Raw genomic sequence first — 19,560 nt, 5'->3', positions numbered from 1 at the left:
CTGATGATGATTATGAAGATGACAACTCAACGAAACAATATCAAATTTTACTAAATAGGTTCCTTTTAATCTTGACGTTAAAACGTCTATTTTGAATTACATACACATGAATCACATTAGCTTTGTAGATTTTGTAATATTTCGAAATAGTTTCTACCTTTGTCAATTTTCAACAACAACAAAAAGAAGAACATAATTTGAAATCTAGAATTATTTCAGTGTGTCACAGCTACGACATCATCCCAATTGTTCATATCATCACCGTAAGTCATCATCATTTTAGTCATAATTGGCGATGTCGTCTATCTACTTAAATTTCCAATATGGAATTGAAATACAAAAGAGGAGCAAATAAGTTGACAATTTATGTCGTTATTTTTATTTATTTATTTTTGTAATCGCAGCCGATTTTTGCAAATGCTGACGTGATTTCACTAAAGTAGTTGTTTATAGTTTGCTGAGATATTAAATACAATATTCTGTATTTATTTTCAAAATTCAAATGCTTCATTTTTTTCGTCCCAGAAGTTATTTGAACAAGTATACTACTTACCATGTAAAAATTAATTTTACAATTCATGCGATTAATTGTTGAATATTAAAGATGAGCGAACTAGTTCTGATAAACGATTCAGTTGAAAGAGCAACTGAACTAGTTCAGTCAAAGTCCTTCTTTATTGTTCATTTGTTATTTATCAGCTGTCCGAACTATTTCATCGGACGTTTTATCACAAACGCTACGACAAATTGCTTAGATATGTTTAAATAACCAAAGAACAACATTTTTACAAAAATTAAATTTTTAATTTCCATTTTTTTTATTTATATTCATAAACTCCTGATTGTCACCAACTAAATAGTATCGCTGAACGATCAGCGTACGATTCACAATCGTCGTTCACAAATGTATCTGCATCGACGAACTACTGAATTAAGTGGTCGAACAAGTTCGTTTATGAAATTTGTACTAAAAAGAGCGATCTTCTCAATGAACTATAAAGTACAATTCTTCTCTGGGGAGGGAAGTTATGATCCTGATCGAGATCCCAAAAAGTGTATTGATATAAAACCCAGGGAATAAATTTATTTGTCTGGAAACCAATTTTTAGAGTTTTTCGTTCCGTAATGAATTATTTCACAAAATGAACACTAGGTACAAGGTCGCGTTCTTTCGATTATCTAGTTCCTTCTGCTCCAGTCATTCCTGTTGCTGTCAATCTCTCCGTTTTTGAATGCTTTAACTGGCGTGTGCCAAGTAATGATTGAACTATGGAATTAATTGAATGGCCTAGTGTATTTTGCAAAGTGCACCGAAAAAATAAGGAACTCATAAAAAGTGTAAATTTCTTTGGTTTCAGCTGCTGTAAAGATGTACGGCATGACAATAAGATTACGAGTAACGTATCAGGGCAAGTGGTCTTTAAAAAGACCTGTCCAGGCAGTAATACCCCTCCTTACTGTATAATTTATTCATCTATGCCATATCAGGATCACACAGTCGACTCCGCTTTACTGTAAGTCGCATAACTGAAAAATATCGGATAAGTGAAATTGATTTCCTGCACCATTACATTTTAGGTTAATCGCTCACAATTTACACCGCATAAGTGCAAGTTCGCATAATTGAAAATATCGGATAACTGAAATAGCTTTTGGAGTCAAATATTGCAATTTTATTTCAAATCACTCCGCATTACTGAAAATCGGGATAATGAAGGATAATGACAGAATATTTAGCATGGAGGAATATACTTCTTCGAAGCCCACACGACGTATGTAACGTTAAGTTCGTCCGGCCAAACTTTTAAACCCATTTGGAAAATTCGAAAACATTCAGTTCCGCATTTCTTTATTTTATATAGAAGTAATAATGATGTACTATTAAGGTCTTCTACATGATAACAAAATTTTAAATAACAACGATGTAAAAATGTGAATCTATAATGAACAATTTTTGCAACCCCATATGCCATATTAAAAAGGATAGGCACACAATAATAAAAAACGTTTAAGGTGTGAACATGTCAACCAGTTTCAGTTTCTATCGTCTAGTTTCATAATAACTGAAAATATTTTCAGTCAACCGAACTCCGCTTTAGTGAAACAAACTGAAACAAACGTCCAAATTGTTTTCCGTTTCAGTAAAGCGGAGTCGACTGTATTGTATCTGGAAATACTTAACAATTACTACAACTAGTGAGAAGTGAAAATAGGTTCCAACTATGAAACTATCCAACTTACAATAAATTCATCTCAGTTTCATCAATTTATTCAGTCGAAGGCTATTAGAATCAATTTCTTCTAGTCATAACTTTTGGCTATATGAAGATCTAAAATTTCTGGTCAGCAACATTAAAACCGACCAACTCTTACAAACTATTTTTCAGCTTGGTCAGGCATCAGCGTCAAGTATTAACTCTATATCTAAACCCAAAAATTATATAATATTTCCGACTTTTAAAGCACGTTTTTTCTAACTATGGATATAAATACGATATCAGTTGCTTAGCGGTATCTGACATTTCCATTAGATAGTTGAATGTTTTCGTAGCATAAACGTACCCAGTACGGTTTGACGTGCGAACTGCCATCAAACCCATGTGTTGGACTTGTCATACTTCGACAATCTAACCTATTAGCTATTGTATAATATCAATAAAGTAAAGGCATTTAGAATCAAATGTATCAAGGAAACGAAATGAACGCAAAAGCTTTCTATGACCACTTAAAGAATATATACACAGAAAAAAATAATTCGTATATTATATAAATAGTGCTCAGAAAGTGTTGCAAATGTCTTGTCTAATTTGTTATTATTGACTTATATATTGTGGGTCATTAGAACAGCCATAAACACCCATATTTAGCATTTATATCGAAATTATTTGGAAAACACATATGCGAATTTTGTAACACCAATGCAGAGTGTCTGAAATAAAGAAACAATGGAATGCAAAACTTGACAATCGAGAGATTGGAAAGTCGGCGATTGTTTGCAATAGAAACAGCAGTCAAACGGTTGCAAAAATGACAAATAGTGGTTTTCTCATGATTATATACATTTTTTACTTGTATTCAAAGTGAGGTACAAAAAAATTAACTATATATGAAATTATGAAAATATTCATTAAAAACTTCAAATCGAATATATATCGAAGGCCTAGGACATAAGAGTTGAACCCTTAATCTTTGTATTTGTAGAAAGCTTTGTAGATAATTTACATTCTCTCCGGTAACAATGTCTTTATTTGTATCGCGATAATTTATATTTAATAATTTAATTCAATTTTCAAAAGAACTTAATTCCATGATCATTTTTTTTTCTCAAATTCAAAATGCCTACAAAAATATTTATTTACGTTTCGTCGTAATGTAACTTTAATTGGAGTTTTGTTCTTTGAAAAGATTAATTGAGTAATTTTTCATTGACAAAACAAATAGCAGTGCGGTATTCAGCCACTCTCGATGAAAGGAAGATCCGCCATACAAAAGAAAGACACACTCCAAAAGAATACGAATATCAATAACAAGGAAAAGTGAGATAAATTTATGAACACAAAGAATAGCTCGCGTAGCCCGCATTCAGAAAAAGAAAACACAAAAAACATTTCACTTTAAATTCCCATAGTGGACAATTGAAATTTGTCATGAATGTAGGGAGGAGGAGAGAAACAGAGTGGTGCTTGGTCATCACGCATATGTGTTTCAGATAAAAGCATATATTTATGAAATTTATCATAAAGTTTTAGTAAATATCAGTCCCATGTAGAACATAACAAAAATACGAGCATACTAAGAGCCATGGAAAATAATGGCTGGAAAAAAGTGGGTAACATAAACACAACAACAACAACAAAAAATGATAAAGCATTGATGTGAACTGAATTTACAGTGAACAGGCAGCCTGGCAAACCAACAGACAGACAGTCATTCAATGTAAGGCAAAAAATCCCAAAATAAAAGCAACAGAACATGCAACGTCCCACTGGATTAAATAATGCATACTGATAGCATCAATGCAACAACAACAATGACGACAGTAACAACAACATCAGCATCATCATTTACTGCAATTTGGGGCGTATTTTGTTTCTCTTCAAGAAGATGTAAACAACAACCACAACAACGGGAGAAAAAATGTATTTCCATCGCCTGCTTTTTGGGAATGTTGATACATGGTTCTTCGGTATCGATCGACCGTTTGTTTGGATGTATGGACGGACGGATGAATGGAAGGCTAAATAAATGCTTAGTTGTTGTTCGGGGTTGTAATTGGGAGGTGACTGGCAGGCTCCATCATATGTTGCTGACGTTGCTAACATACGCTGTTTTCATGTTGCTGCGTACATTTACGGAACCATGCGTGCGCTTGTTGCCACATTTTTTGTTTGCAACATTTGTATGAAAGTCGTTTTTTTTCTTACTGAATTTCGATTTTTTTGCTTATCGTTGTTGTACAATGTTTTACAAATTGTTATATTGTTGGCATGTTTTTTTGTTCATTTCGCAAAAGAAAACAATTTGCAATTTCATTTTGGATATTTTTTGATTTGATGTAAAACTTTGAACATTTGAAACGACTTGGAAACGCACTAAGGAAAAGGAGGAGGTACCACAACCATAATGCTAACATTTAATTTTGTGAGGCCTTGCAAAACGCATTCTTAGGACCAAGAATTATTTGTAATCGAACAGAATAAAAAATACAGTTAATTTAAAACTTTCACCTTAATACCTTTTATACACCACATCACCTAAGGGTTGGACAAACGCTGAAAAAATGAATTATTTATGAGGTGATCACCTTGGAAGATTCGATGTAGGAATTAACATGAGTTAATCCTAAGTCAAGTCCAGTCGCCTGACATAGGCATTTACTTTTAGGCGCCCACAAAGCCTCCTTCACGTTTTTTATAGGAACTTGTTAGAAGGTATCTGTCAGAGTTGCCGTCATACATTTACGAGAGCTTCTATGTATATATCTATGTTAGGTAATACTTGCAATATCTGAATTTTTCATCGGATTGTTTGACATGTATATATATATATATATATATACTAAGTGCGGTTTGACGTACGAACATGTCTTGCGTTGTTTACAGAGACCAGAAAAACGGTTGTTCTTGTTGAATATCGCACAATTTGACAAACACTCAACAAAAGGCACAAGTCGGTTGGTGGTAAGAAAATTAAAAAAACACACTATCGCGGTGCTTCAAGTGGTGTTTATAATTACCCCATAGGTGACCAATCATACATCTATGCGTTTTATCCCGAAATCAATCGACTTTTGTGGTTCTTCGAAGACGAAGGTGGTCCAATAAAAGTTATTTGTGGGAGAACCGAAGCAAATGGTAGCCTGTGTTTGGCCAACAACAACAACTGGTCATGTGGCGACTGTTCTGCTTAAGCGGCGTTGTAGATCAATTCTGAGCAACACTTCGAAAAGCGAACAATGACATTACGAAGTCTAATACATCAACTCAAACAAGGAACTATTTGACGGGCCGAAATGTGGGCTTGTTGGTCATCCTGCCTTGGCTTCCAATGACTTCTCTTATTCTTCCATGTAAGGAAAAAATTCGATTTTAGTCGAATGACTTATTCTCGCACATAAGGAAACAATATTATAGCAGCCCCTCGTATACAGATTGAAATTCTCCGTTTTTATTTATAACCAGCCCCTTTAGTGCTCTATATTAGACAGATTTCATTGGCGTCCAGTTATTTAATGTTTATTTCTGTTCGTCTTCGAGTCGTTTTATAAGACTTCATTCTGTACCTTCAGATCGTCCATACCGATATAACACTAGATTGCCGAGAGCAGTCATTTTGACGGTTTTTAAATTTCAAGTACAAAAACAATTGTGTATATTATGACTCAGCTTTTTAAAATTTGGTGACTTTTTCTACCACATAGAACTACGTTTATTAATCATAGTAGCTGCTTCCTCCCCTCTTTCATTCCCCGTATTCGCATGTGCTATACCTAAATAGCCTAAAAGCGGTCATTTTGACCTTTTTGAAATATTAAATAATCAAACTACTTTTATTACTGTATAAAGTAAATTTCTTATATGACCAGATCGGTACAACAACATCGAAACCCGTTTGCTACTCTAGAAACACATACGAACACACAAATCGGGAAAAATTAATTTTATATTTCCAGTCGATTTCACTCTTAGAGTAAAGTCTTCCTCTTTTTTCGAAAGTTTTGTCCGCGCTCTTATTTTTCAAAAGGGGAAACCCGAGAGCCCTACCACCGAAAACAAATAATAAAAACGTTTTGTATGATTGTAAATAATGTAACAAATATTAAAAAAATAGTTTAAAAAAATTTCTTTACACAATAAAAAATTTTTCAGAATGAAGTCATTTTGACCGATTTTAGGCAATATAGGTATATACAAAATTCCCGTCTTTCTAGTGATAATTATGTTTGTCAGTAGCAGAGAAGAATCAACTTCGTACAATTTAAGAACAGTATGAGGCTACTGCCACAATTCATATTGGGCATAAAGTGATGGCTCGATACTTAACACATGCTCAGCATGTGGACTAGGACTACACCAGCTAACTACTACTCTTCCGAATTCCCTATGGACGCAGGACGTACAGGTTGCAAACTTCCAGAATTTATATACAGAGGAACATCGTATAAGACTCAACAATTCCCTTCTTGTATTTAAGTTGCTACAACAACAAAAATCTTCTTATGGACTATAAAAGCTCTCATCTTGGCTACTATAAATACAAAATCTCGATCCTTTGTAAATACCTAATTATGGTCAATTAGAAAGGTCGTCTAAAATGTCTCTCAACTTGATCCTAATAAATCGTTCCATCTTTTCTCCTATAATTACAAACTCTCGATGATCTGTAACGCCATTTAAAGACTTCTTTCTTGCTTTGAAATGCACCATACAAAGGATATCTATAAATACGTCGGCCGCGATCGAAGTGGTATGATTAATATACAACCCCTTTCATATAGTCCATAAAAAAATACTATATTGGGTCACATTCCATATATATTTTTTCTCTAATTTATTATTTAAATTAATATCGTACTTTAATAGCAATTTGTTTCATTTACAATTCATAATTTTGTTTTTATTTCAATCGGCCTGGTCTTTTCAGAACAACATACTGTTTATTAATATAAAGTTTTTTGGTTTTGTAAATTATTATCAATTTAATTTACAATAAACATGCAAACAGACGCCATGCCTGTCCGTCCGTCATGTTCGATAACAAAAAACATTGTTGGTTGTAACTTATTTTTTGGGTCACGCTTACAACTTGCCTACTTTTAAAGTCGATACAAAACAATAATGATGCACATGTTTTTCATTGTAGATGCTTTTTTAATTCCAGCTTTTAGTTTTCGTTGTGTCCGTTATGTGATACACATATTTTTTTGTTTTTCATACAATGAAATCTGTCAACAATTTGTCAAATGTCAAAAATTTCTCTCCAAAACCCAAAAAAAGTTATCAGCATTTAATTCGAACATCAGTTTAATTTTTTTGGTTTAGTTTAGACTTTTCGACTGACAGTCGAACACATTCTGATTGTTCGTTCGTTAAAATGCATATGAAGGCGCATATGGACATGTTCGGTGCTGTTCATTCATCCAACTGTCACTATATATGGCATGTCATCGTCATCATCATTATTGTATCAATCACATAATGCAAAAATGTAGGTTAAATTGTGATAAATCACAACGACGACGACGTCATCGTACTTTTCACAATCGTCGCTTTCGTCGTAATCATCATTATCAGCATTTCCATATTGTGCAACAACAGCGGCAGCAGCAATAAAAAAGGAATAAGAGCCAAAATAAAATGGAAAATAATAATTTTTCAAAAAAAAAAAAAAAAAGTTTATTGATATGCAAGATGACATTGATAAAACGCCCTCTTTAGGTTAGTGTGGATATTCCAGGCAAGCGGAATAAAATTAATGGCTGAATAATATGGCTAATTTATAAAAGGAGGCTGTTGTATAAAAGTTATAAATTTTTCTCCTCTCATCTTCTCCTAAAAAGATCCATTTTTTTAAAACTCAGATGAACATTTTGATATTTATAAATAGTCTACAAAGACTAACTTCAGGTCGTCTATTACCTTCAGACCTGAGAACTTAAATGTGGATGTCTGCTTTTGACACCAATATTGCCAATTATGGGCAGGCACATCAAGAAAGATCTTCGTTATCTATTAACAGGTCTATCTGGCTGGTCTGAATAGCATTCCTACAGTGCAATATCATCAGGAGCAGAAGAGAATCAACTGCGTAGACATAAACTAGTAGTCTTAGCACAGCTAATAACAATTTGGTGCAACCTCCTCAATTCATTTTGGGACAAAGTGATGACTCGATACCTAACACATGCTCAACATGTGGACTAGGACCTCACGACACGTCGATGCCCAGCTAAGCCTACTAACTTCCAAATTTCCTAATGATGCAGCCCATACAGGTTGATATCTTCCTGAGTTTGGATACAGAGGAGACATTATAAGACAACACACAACAATTCCCTTCATGTAAAAAAATGTATCAGTCAGTGCTGCCGACAGATATATAGCCTCAGTCTGTGGTTTGCGGAGGTCTTCGGAATTAAACACAGGTTTTATTATTCTCTTCAAATTAAATTTACAAGTTTATAAAATATTGACCCTTTGTGGAGGAGGCATCAAAAAGAGTAGACCAATGGATCCCATCTTTAGACTTGATCTAGGCTTTGTTGTACAAAGTATAGTTCAAATGGAATGGTCAGTTCGCATAATATAATAAAATTATTTTTGTACAGTGTTGACAATTTTGTGGGGGAGGTAACAGAAAGTGAACCGATATTCTCCATCTTCCAATTTGAACTAAGTTTCGAAGAAATATTACGATGTGCAAAGTTGGGATGAAATCGATTGTTCCTTTCGAGAGTTATGGTGCGCACCAGCCGTCCAGAAAGACAGACGGATAATTGTAAATCGACTCCAAATTGTCTGAAACAAATTTCGTCAAAAGAAACATGGGCTTTGGACCAATATTTCGATAAGATGAGGTTATATATCCTCATTAACCATAAGGCAGAGGTTATAAAAAATTCTTCATCTGATTTCTTTCTGGTAACCGCTAAAGTTTACCTTCGCCCATCTGGAAGGACTTCCTTCAGTCGTCCATAGTAACTATAAATATTCTATGATGGTCTATAAATGTTCTATTTTGGTCATTTATAAAGATCCCCAACTGGTTGTCAGTTAAGTAATCCTTCAGTTATCAGTACAGATTCTATTTTAGACATCTACAATGATTACAATCAGGTCACCTATAAGGTCTCAATTCTGGTATTCTTTAAAGGTTCCCGAAAGACTCCATTCAGACGACTGTTATCCTCCAAACTTCTATAATAACATTCTCATGCATGCCTGTAGAGATTTCAATTAAGACTCTCATCTGCTCGTCTATAAACACTGAAAATTCAAAGGCAATAAATTGGACTTTACTTATCAATACAAAACAACAAATGAGATAATTGTAGATTTTTTATTAAATCGATATATTTTTACTTATTGGATCAAAATCTAAATTTCTAGAAAAAGTGGACTTATTGCCTTTTCACTTTAAGTCAACGTTGTTCTTCAAAGCATATGACTAATTCCTTTGTAGTATATAAATACGCCTTCAATTAATTTACAAAAAAAATCCATATGAGTCTTCTTGAATAAAGAATACCACTGTAATGGCTCTTTCCGTATCGTATCTAAAAATTATTAATCAGACCTCAAAAATACTCCTCTTTAGATCTAGAAATGCTCACATTGGTATTTTCTACATTTTTCCAATACTGTAAGGTATTATTTGATCGTATCTAACTACTTTGAAAAATATTCAGCATATTTTCAATTGACACACATTTTTTTAAAAATGTGCTTAGTCTTGAGTCGAATATACAACATAGTTATTTTTAAAAGCCAAAAAACATACATTTTAAATACATTGCATTTTTTTAAATCTAAAAAAAAATTAAGAAACGTCCACACGCTCATTCATTCACTCATTCATTTATTCTTATTGTAGTTCTAAACTTGTAAAAGCTTCCATAGCCAAGGTCGAAATCATTAAATTAATTTACAATTATTTAGAGAAAATAAACATATAAAACAACAATAACAATGAAAAATCTCAACGTTCACTACTAAATATAGAAGTTAGTTTTGTGTTTTTTTTTTTCGTTTTGTTTTTGTAATTTGTTATTTATTTTGTTGGTTGTTGTTGTATTTTTTTCACTCGCCATTTATCTGTCTAATTTGTTTACCCTGCCCTGCACAGCGTGCAATTTTTCTTTACACTCAATTTGCGTTTATCTGTCTGTTTGTTTTTCGTCGATGTGTCTGTCTGTCCGTCTGCCCATCCAGTTTTGCCTATCTGTTGTTGTGTTTCGCTTCATATAATTCACATTTACATTGTAGCTGTTGCCTAATTGTTTGTTATAAACAGCAAAAAAACAAAAAAAAAAAAATTAACAAGAGCAAAAACAATGAAGCCCCCCACTCTCCCTCCCTTCCACAATATTTTACAATTAATTTGTAATTTTGTTCAATTTTGGTTTTGTTTATTCCATTTAATTGAAGGTTAATTTTTAAACAATTTAAATTTCAAGTTATTTAAAAGTGTGTGTGTATGTATTTGTATGTGTGTCTTTGCTTTGATTTCTTTCCAAGCCCTTTTGCGGAAGGCATTGACATAGTATTAGTGTTTATTTTATTTTTTATTGACCTAGGTGTGATTTTTGTTTAGCATAGAATTTTATACTGAATGAGTTAATTGGCCTGATGTATAACACACGTTTTACAAATTATCTCAAATTAGTCTCAATAGGCAAATAACTTTTGTGATGGGAGTGGTTTTTCTTTTCAAAAATGTAGCTAGCGAACGTATGAGTAATTACATAACGTATACGCAGCATGCTTACATAGCAAAAGTTGTGATCTAACGTTGGTAGAGCGGAAAATATATATGTTTTTTAAGGAAAACTGATTATCGGAAAAATGTTTAAATGAATTGGTTATAAAAGTTAAATAATACCTTTGCCCATCTATAAAGATTTAGCCATTTTTAAGATTTTAGCCATTTATAAAGGTGAGTCCCCTCAGATTTATTAATGTTACCGTTACTTTATTACAAAACATTTGAAAAAAGATGACCTTCAATTTTACAAACTCAGTAGAAATAATAATTATTTTCTTCTATAAATAATTCCTTCCTATAAAGAATTACTTTTTTATTGCTTTTCGTCTAACTAAACACATTCCCTGATCCAAATAAACAATAACAACAGGCCGTTACTATCAATAAAGTTCTCTTGTAATCGTGTATGCAGTCATTACATGGTGGCTATACCAAAGGCGTTTCGGAAGAGGTCGAAATCGATCTAGGTTTAAAATGTTTAAGCATTTGGGTCACGTTCCAGAAGGGGAGGTTCAAAGGTATTGAGATGTGCAGATTCCATTTTAGACATCTATAATGATTATAATCAGGTCGCCTATATGATATCCATTCTGGTCTTCTCCAAACTACTATAATAACATTCTCATGAATGCCTATAGAGGTTCCCGTTTATTAATTAAGACCCTCATTAGATAGCATATGACGATGTGCAGATCTGAGTATAAAATCTAATACTCCGTTCGCATTATAAGATATTTACAAGTTTTCAAAATGTAGATCATCTGTGGGGGAATGAGCAGAATATTAGACTGTGCAATTTTTTATGATATTTCAAATGTATTTTTAACAAAATGTTGATCATTTTGTGCGGGAGGAACCAAAAGCGTTATTTGGGGGCTATTACAACTTGGACAAATATTGATAATTTTTGTTGCGGATATTTTTTTAGCCCAAGGATGATCAAAAATACAACATGTATAGTCAAATTGGGCCGATATATGCAATTTTAATACCAAACATCCTTATGAACAAAAATGTATGTACAATTTTTCTATTCTAAATACTATTGTGATTTCAACAGGCGGACGTCTTGTCGACATAGAATTTTATTCTGCTCTCAAAATATATGAGTGGTTTACTTCGAAAGGGTTTCCATTTTAGGTTCTGACACAAAACTTGGTTTTCTAGAAAAGTTTACAAAACATATTACGATATATTTTCTATCATGTTTAGGGGCTCAAAGCAACAGACAAAATTAATACCAATAAACATTATTTTTGAAACAAATCAAACAAAAACCTCTAAATAATTCAATAAAAAAAATGACTTAAACCACATTCAAAATTAACGACTTATATGTATATACTCTATAGGGTCTCTGATGACTATTCCAAGATACTGCAAAAGGAATGGCAATATTCAATATACATTCCACCTCATCTGATAGAGGCCATAAATACATACGTAGTAATGAGTAAAGTAATTACTTGAAAATAAAACAAAAAATAATTTTATTACGTCTTATTTATTTTAATGTAGAAAAATAACAAATAAATTTTTAAGATTTAATATCTGCCAAGTGTTGCTTATTATGCCACTCTACCCCTCCATTAAAATCTTTTATCAATTTCTAATCTCTTTAATTAGCACACCTAAGCGCCAAATTACCCTAAAGCTTTGTTATTTACCATGATGATGGCACGGATCATGAGCATATTCATGTTTACCCATTACCCACAGCTAATGATGTTTACCTAGACAAATATCTACCATTTCTAAATACCGAAATTCAATTTGGATTGCCTTTGGTGTTTACCTCAATAGAATACTCTCCATCTCAATATCAGTTGCCAGCATCTAACATTTTAAAATATTCCCCAAAACGACAGTGTATTAGTTTGGCCCCAAAACAAATTCATTCCTCGCGATTAAAGAGCTGCTCTAATCAATCAAAATTAATCTCCGACACAAACGTCAATTAAGGAGAGAGCGTTTGTTCTATTGAATCAACAACCAAGTAGCAGCAACCCACAAACTACTATTCGTGATGTTTGTGTTGTTGTTTTGTCTTGGGTGGTGGTGATGCCTTGGACGGGGGATTGTGAGCGAGCAACCTTATCATCATCACAAGTTTTGGCATTCAATTCCATCTCCATTCTCATCATACCTTATTTGGGTGCTGAGGAGACAGGCATTCAAATGTCTGGCTTTTAATTAGCTCAACGATGCTAGCTGAATGCCTAGCTGGCTGCAGTATGCTCGCTTGTTTTGATTCTTCGCTCGCTTGTTTTGATTCTTAGCGATTTTGTCATAGTAGTGGTGAACTTTCGCTTTGACAAAGTCAAACGTAAACAGAAGCTTTTTTGAAAAAATATTAAATTTAGCTGGCAAACAAATCTGTCGAATGGGAATTTTTATTCAGGTTTAGAACTTTGAATGTCGATTCTGAACACAAAACATTGATTAGAAATGCAAAGAAAGGCAGACGACGTGCTTGAACTAATTTTAATGATTTGAATGGAAATAGTGGCGCTATACTAATTCTCTGATACATTGAACACAAATAACCGAGAAATTCTTAATGTCGAAATGCAATTGTGAGACAGGGTGAGGCAAAAGAAAATGCCTCATTTTTTGTGTTGGGAAAAATCAATGGTTGGTGTTGGAAAAAAATTATTTCTTGAAGAAATTATAGTTGATTTAATTTTTGTATTCATGTAAATGCTTGTTTTACACGAATATGGTCCCTATGCCAATATTTCTGAGTATTTCGCTTTAGATAGGAGATAAACTTATTTAATCCCTCCTTTTATATTCGTATATAAAATACGACATTATGTCCAACATTTTATAGAGCTCCTCCGACAATATCAAAAAGTATATCAAAAGATTTCAAATTGTTAATTTTACTCTCATATCCCCAAGTTTAACAAAATCTTCCTACACCGGAGAATCTCTTGTAAAAACGTGACAATAAAAAGTCAAAAACTCAACTCAAGCGAAACTAACAAACAAATATTTCGAAGCCCAAATTAAGAAAAAAATTTAACAACAAAAATCAAAACGATGGAATTGGGTCAGCAGAGCTAAAAACGATGACTATACATCATACACACATACACTCTCAAATTCACATGATGTTCTGCTGCTGTTAATGGTGGGTTACCCAGCTTCCATTTAAAGTTTGGCTTCTTTTGTTTGTTCTGTTTTTCATTTCTTCGTTTTCTGTTTTTCGAACGTTGATAAGTCATCATCGCTGTCTTGTTTTTTCTCATTTTTTTATTTTTTGTTAAATTTAGCTTGCTGTCTAAATGACGACGTACATCATATTTTTTCAGTTCAGCTTTTATGTAATTGAAATGAAAATAATAAAAGAAAAAACGGACCAAATTGTTCATGTTCTTCTTCTATTTCATGTTCTGTTCTCTCAAAAGAATTAAGATATTGTTTTTTTTGTTTTTGTATTTTAATTGCTGTAAGGTTGTCTTTATTATTTGTATTTCTGCGGTCTTTTTTTTTTTTTTTTTGTTTAATTGAAGATTTGATACAATTGTTTCCTCGTATGTTGTATTGAAGTGTAAAAATCGAGGGATTTCTGCAAAGTTTGGTCAGCATAACATTTGTTGAGTTACGATGAAGACATAGGAGTTTCAAATAGGGATTTGACAATATTGAATTTATTTGCGAACGCATCCTTACACTAAAGTTATTCTATAAATTTAACATTTTTATTATGGTCAAATACTCATACGAACAACTTCTGTTTGTTTCGGATAAATTCGAAACTCCGACATTTGGTCGTAATGTTCAGGCGTCCGGAGAAAATCACTTCTGTTCAGGCGTCCGGAGAAAATCATCAACTCCAGGGCGTTCTCAAGAATTTGGCAGCGTCCAGACCACATAATGGCGAAGTTTGTGTAAGGATCTTGGTTCGCAACCTCAGACGATAAAGCTGACACAAGAATAAAGTGCGATGGTGTCTTTGAAGCGACGTACACTTTCTATTAGGGCTTTTAAATAAATGGGGGCCATGATTATGGAACCATTCATTTTGAAACACCTCAAAATATTCACCTGAGCCCCCATATTATCCAACCTGAGTGTCTGTAGTATTTCGTTTTCTCCTGGCAGCAATTTCCATGGCATAGCCACTTACAAAAGTTTCAATCGATTTTAAGAACATTTAATATCCAGCTCATGGAGAAGGGTATAAAAATTATGTTTTCAGTTCAATGGGTCTGTCAACATACATGTGGTTTCAACAGGACGGTACGACAAGTCATTCTATCAATTGATCGGCCAACTGCTTTATTCGAATTGACGCTCTTGCAACAAAGCTCTAGACGAGTATATTAAGAACGCAGAGGGACAAATTCGCTATAGGTAAAGTTTTTAAGTTATGGCGTAATGCAAGGTATTTGTATGATTTCGAGCCCTTCTGTATACTTTTCGTCATTATTTTTTTAACCGTAAACTAAATACCACAATAGGAGTTTATTTGCCATCCTAATATACTACAAAAATTGCGCTCATAGAATTTTAGATAGGGTCCTCAAAGACAAGAAATCGGAATTTGTATGCCTTCATCGTCAATTTCCGCGTTTACCTTACCCTTACAGAGAAAACCTTATACCTACGAAATCTAATAAATTTAGCATACATCGTAGATTACCATAAATATATATCATTATGTCAAATACGTCAATAACCGGAATCCGGATCCACAAACTTATAAAAGTAATAATCATCTATTGGAACACTTTTAAAATTCCAAATCCAAATACCATTATCTAACTAATTTAAATAATTCTACCCTCTTTGTGGCAAACCAATTTGAGCCACACCTCAATATAGTCCACTGAAAACACAGTTGTGATCTCACACTGTTATGATCGCAATTTAGATACTGAGTAATAGATTCTCGCTTCTCGTTTCACTTATGAAGAGATAGATATATGGATGGACTTTATGCTGCCCTTATCCATCTACTGTGTAGAATTTAAACATGTAGTTGTTTGTTTTTATTTTATTTGGAAATTCATAAAAATTGAAGTTTATTATGTCATTGACTTTGCAACTCTTTTGCTGTAGGGGTTTATTGTTTTTCTTCTGTGCCGCTTGTTCTATTCAAATTGGGGTTTGTTTTGTGGAATTTCTAAACAATTTCTCGTCATTCGCCCTTCCCTCGACAAAGGAAAGAGTTTGGCAAATTAATTATTGTTTGTGTTTTTATTTCTAGTTAATGGCATTTATGTTGTTATTGTTTATTTTTACGACCACCAAGTAATAATATTCAATTGCATATTTTACGCTCATCTCTTGTGGCAAGACATTTATCGTTAAATTACCTATCATATCGTAAATTAATTAGTTGTTTTTATTTTATTTTCGTTTCGTTTAATTTGATTGAATAAAAAAATAATGACTAACTCTGCACAATGGGTTGTAAACTGTGGGGCTTTTATATGCCAATTTGATATTAATGGTATGAAAATAAAATTTGAATGGAATTGGAAGCTTGAAAGAATGTAGGTAAATTCACTCTCAATGTTTCTAATACAAATCTAAAAATATAAAATAATATATAAATATATACTAGAGTAAAAAATTAAAAAATTAAAAATTTCAAAAAAGTAATTATTTATGTATAAAAATATACTTTGCCGTCTCCAAATTGATCACCTCAGACCCCTTGTGTCCAGAAAATAATTATCACATTCTAGTTTTGTTATCCGAAGCCGGTGGTTTCTGGCGATTGGATTTGCGGAAATTGTTATAATGCTTGTCGGGAATACATTTTGGTGGATCTTGGTCGGAGACCAAATGATCGACCTTGTCAGCATAAGTAGGGGATGAGCGTGCCATCGCAACAATATCAAATATTGTTTGCTAGTAAATATGCAAAAATTCCAAAATTTGAACATCATTATATTCCTTTCGAACTTTGATCAAGTTTGTAGACTGTCTATCGATCTACGTCTTCTGGTATCTCCCGTCAAAATTGTACATTTGGTATTTAGACAAATTAATATACGATTTGATTCAAATTTTGTCATGGTAATATTTGTACCAAGCCCAGACCAAGCGTAAATATGGGACTCATCGGTTCACTCCCACAAATGTTCAAAATGTTGACCATCAGGTTTAAAGTTGGGTCTTTTCTTCCCATCCCTTTTGTTACATCCCAATATTTTGAAAATTTTGCACATTTCATATGAATAGAACTGAGTATTCTAGTTGCCCCAAAGATAAACACCTCTTTTTAATATATACTTAAAATTCTATATCGATAGAAGATCCACTCCCAAACAGAATGCAATATTTGTCACAATAAGTGTACTGTCCAAATTAAGAGCGGCTTAAGAAGTTTATAATTTTTAACAGAATTTTCTTTAAAATCTTGGTATTTTAATATATCTTACACATAAAAATTCTCGTAAACTGGATCCAATATGGATCCACGTGCACATATCCCCATATATCGCCACAACCCAATTTTTCATATAGAAATCGAAGTTTCTCATAAATTGAATGTAGTTTGGTATTGTCTGTCCTTTCTTACCAGGAGCTTCTGGTAAGAAAGGAGCCTAAAAATTACAATTTTTTGTATATTTTCCATCTAAAACACGGTCGATCGGTTTTAAGATTGATCTGCGACTGTAAGGACATACAAAATGCACATTTGTACTTTAGGACCTGACATAAGGTTTCTATTTTTCCAAGAAGGGTGGTAAATAACACTATGCAACAAAAAGGTACTCATAGTCTTGGGGTGGAACATTTATTATTGGATCAAAAACCATTGGCTAGGCTATAAAGAGCCCAGAAGCAAAAATTCGTCAAGTTTTTGAATTATGGTGCAATTTATTAGTGGCAACTATTAAATTCATGAACAAAAGGGTTTATCTTTGTTGGCGGATATTGCATGATATTTATAATACATTTGTAAAATATATATTCCTTCTATCTGGAGTACTTGTGGTTATTTTTCATCCTCTTTTCTAAATACCACAATACAAGATTTTTTGACCTCCAAATATTCTATAAAAATTTCCTTCATAAGATTTCAGATAGAGTCCTCACAGATAAGAAATTGGTTCTCGTATATTTTCACAGTCCTTTTACACTTTTACCGGATTCTTGCTCAGAAAACCTTATATCTATAAACCCTAAAAATATAAATTGTAAGTTATGAGAAAGTGTCGGGTACTTCTGAAGTATTTTCCATAATAAAGAACGATAAAGAGTGGATCCTGATTTTCGAATTTATTCTAAATATTTCCGATCGTTTATACAAGCCCTATATAAGATGTCGATATTCGAAACATAACTGTAAATTATTTTTAAAGACAAATAAAAACAGCTGTTCCAAAATGATTTCGAAACCGTTTGAATATTTATTGCCTAACATAATTTTTCAATTAGTTTAAGCGTTACACTTAACAACAACAAAATATGTAAAATATAAAAAAATACTCGGACTGCAACAATTACAGCGTTGGAATGTTAATTTTTTGTTTTTTTTTTTACAATATTACTTAATACAATTATTTATTACACACTTATATGCATAAATACCACCAGCAGGCATATACGATACAACATTATGCTAATTACCATGTGTAGTAATTGAATGTCGACAGTCTGACAGCATTTATGACATATTTTAAAATGATTGTTGGGACAGATATGACCATTGACGTTGCCATTATTGTTGTTATTGTTATGTTTGGCCAATTGGTCATACAACAAAACTTGAAAACAAAAATCATTAATTTAATGTTTATTTTTCTCTCTCTTCTTCTCCTCCCACCTCTTCCCAACTTTTTTATTACAGTCTTATCCAATCGCATGAAACAGCTGGCATATTCATTAAAAGAATTCAATTTCGAGTGCATCGGCACGGCCCAAACCGATGATGAATTGGTCATCTGTGAGAGTCTAAAGCAATTTGGTGATATTATCAGTATGATAGAGGATGAACGGGAGAAAATGGTAAGTTGTTTGCCGAAATTGGGAAATATTAAAAATGTTTATGGGTTGTTTTCTTTTTTCTTCTTCTTGTTTGCAGTTGACATTAGCCGATGAACATATCATTGAACCTCTGGAGGATTTTCGTAAAAAACAAATCGGCGGCGTCAAGGAGAACAAGAAAAAGTTCGATAAGAAAACAGAGAAATTCTGCCAATCACAGGAACGTTTCCTAAATATGTCAACAAAAAAGCCAGAAAATACAATACAAGAGGTAAGTGCGACAAAAAAATTAAAAGGCCTATGTTAACGAAATGGAGATAATATCCCTTTTCTAACAAAGTTCCAACAAATCTAAAAGGGGGTAGAATAAATAATCTTTGTTTGGAAAACATATTTTTATATTTTTAAGAATAGTTGATCATAAAATTTTAGAGTTAATAGGTATAGATTTATTTTAGTGTACGATTTAATAGCACAAATACGACAAAATGGAGCTCACGGTCTGAGGCTTGGAAATTTTTGTAATGTCGAGTATATTAAAAACCCAGAAGGACATATTTGGACATTTCGATTTGACATTTTTTCAGTCAAATCGAATGAGAAATATATTCGTAAAACATATGC

At 32.8% G+C, this 19,560-nt stretch overlaps 1 protein-coding gene across 1 annotated transcript in view; it reads left to right on the top strand.

Annotated features, from left to right (window-relative positions):
• Positions 1-19,207, top strand: part of LOC133336970 (rho GTPase-activating protein Graf-like) — a gene marked incomplete at its 3' end in the record, with an annotated part of 126,590 nt that extends 107,383 nt beyond the window's left edge. Inside the window, exons 2-3 of the mRNA XM_061545228.1 lie at positions 18,800-18,957; positions 19,034-19,207. Coding sequence (XP_061401212.1) covers positions 18,800-18,957; positions 19,034-19,207 — 332 coding nt within the window. The remainder of the gene's footprint in view (positions 1-18,799; positions 18,958-19,033) is intronic.
• Positions 19,208-19,560: the final 353 nt, after the last annotated feature.

Source organism: Musca vetustissima, unplaced genomic scaffold (assembly GCF_032173495.1).
Source record: "Musca vetustissima isolate MV318-11 ecotype Yass unplaced genomic scaffold, APGP_CSIRO_Mvet_v1 utg30172, whole genome shotgun sequence".
In the NCBI taxonomy this organism is placed as follows: Eukaryota; Metazoa; Arthropoda; class Insecta; order Diptera; family Muscidae; genus Musca; species Musca vetustissima.
This window is presented reverse-complemented; position numbering and strand designations above follow the sequence as displayed.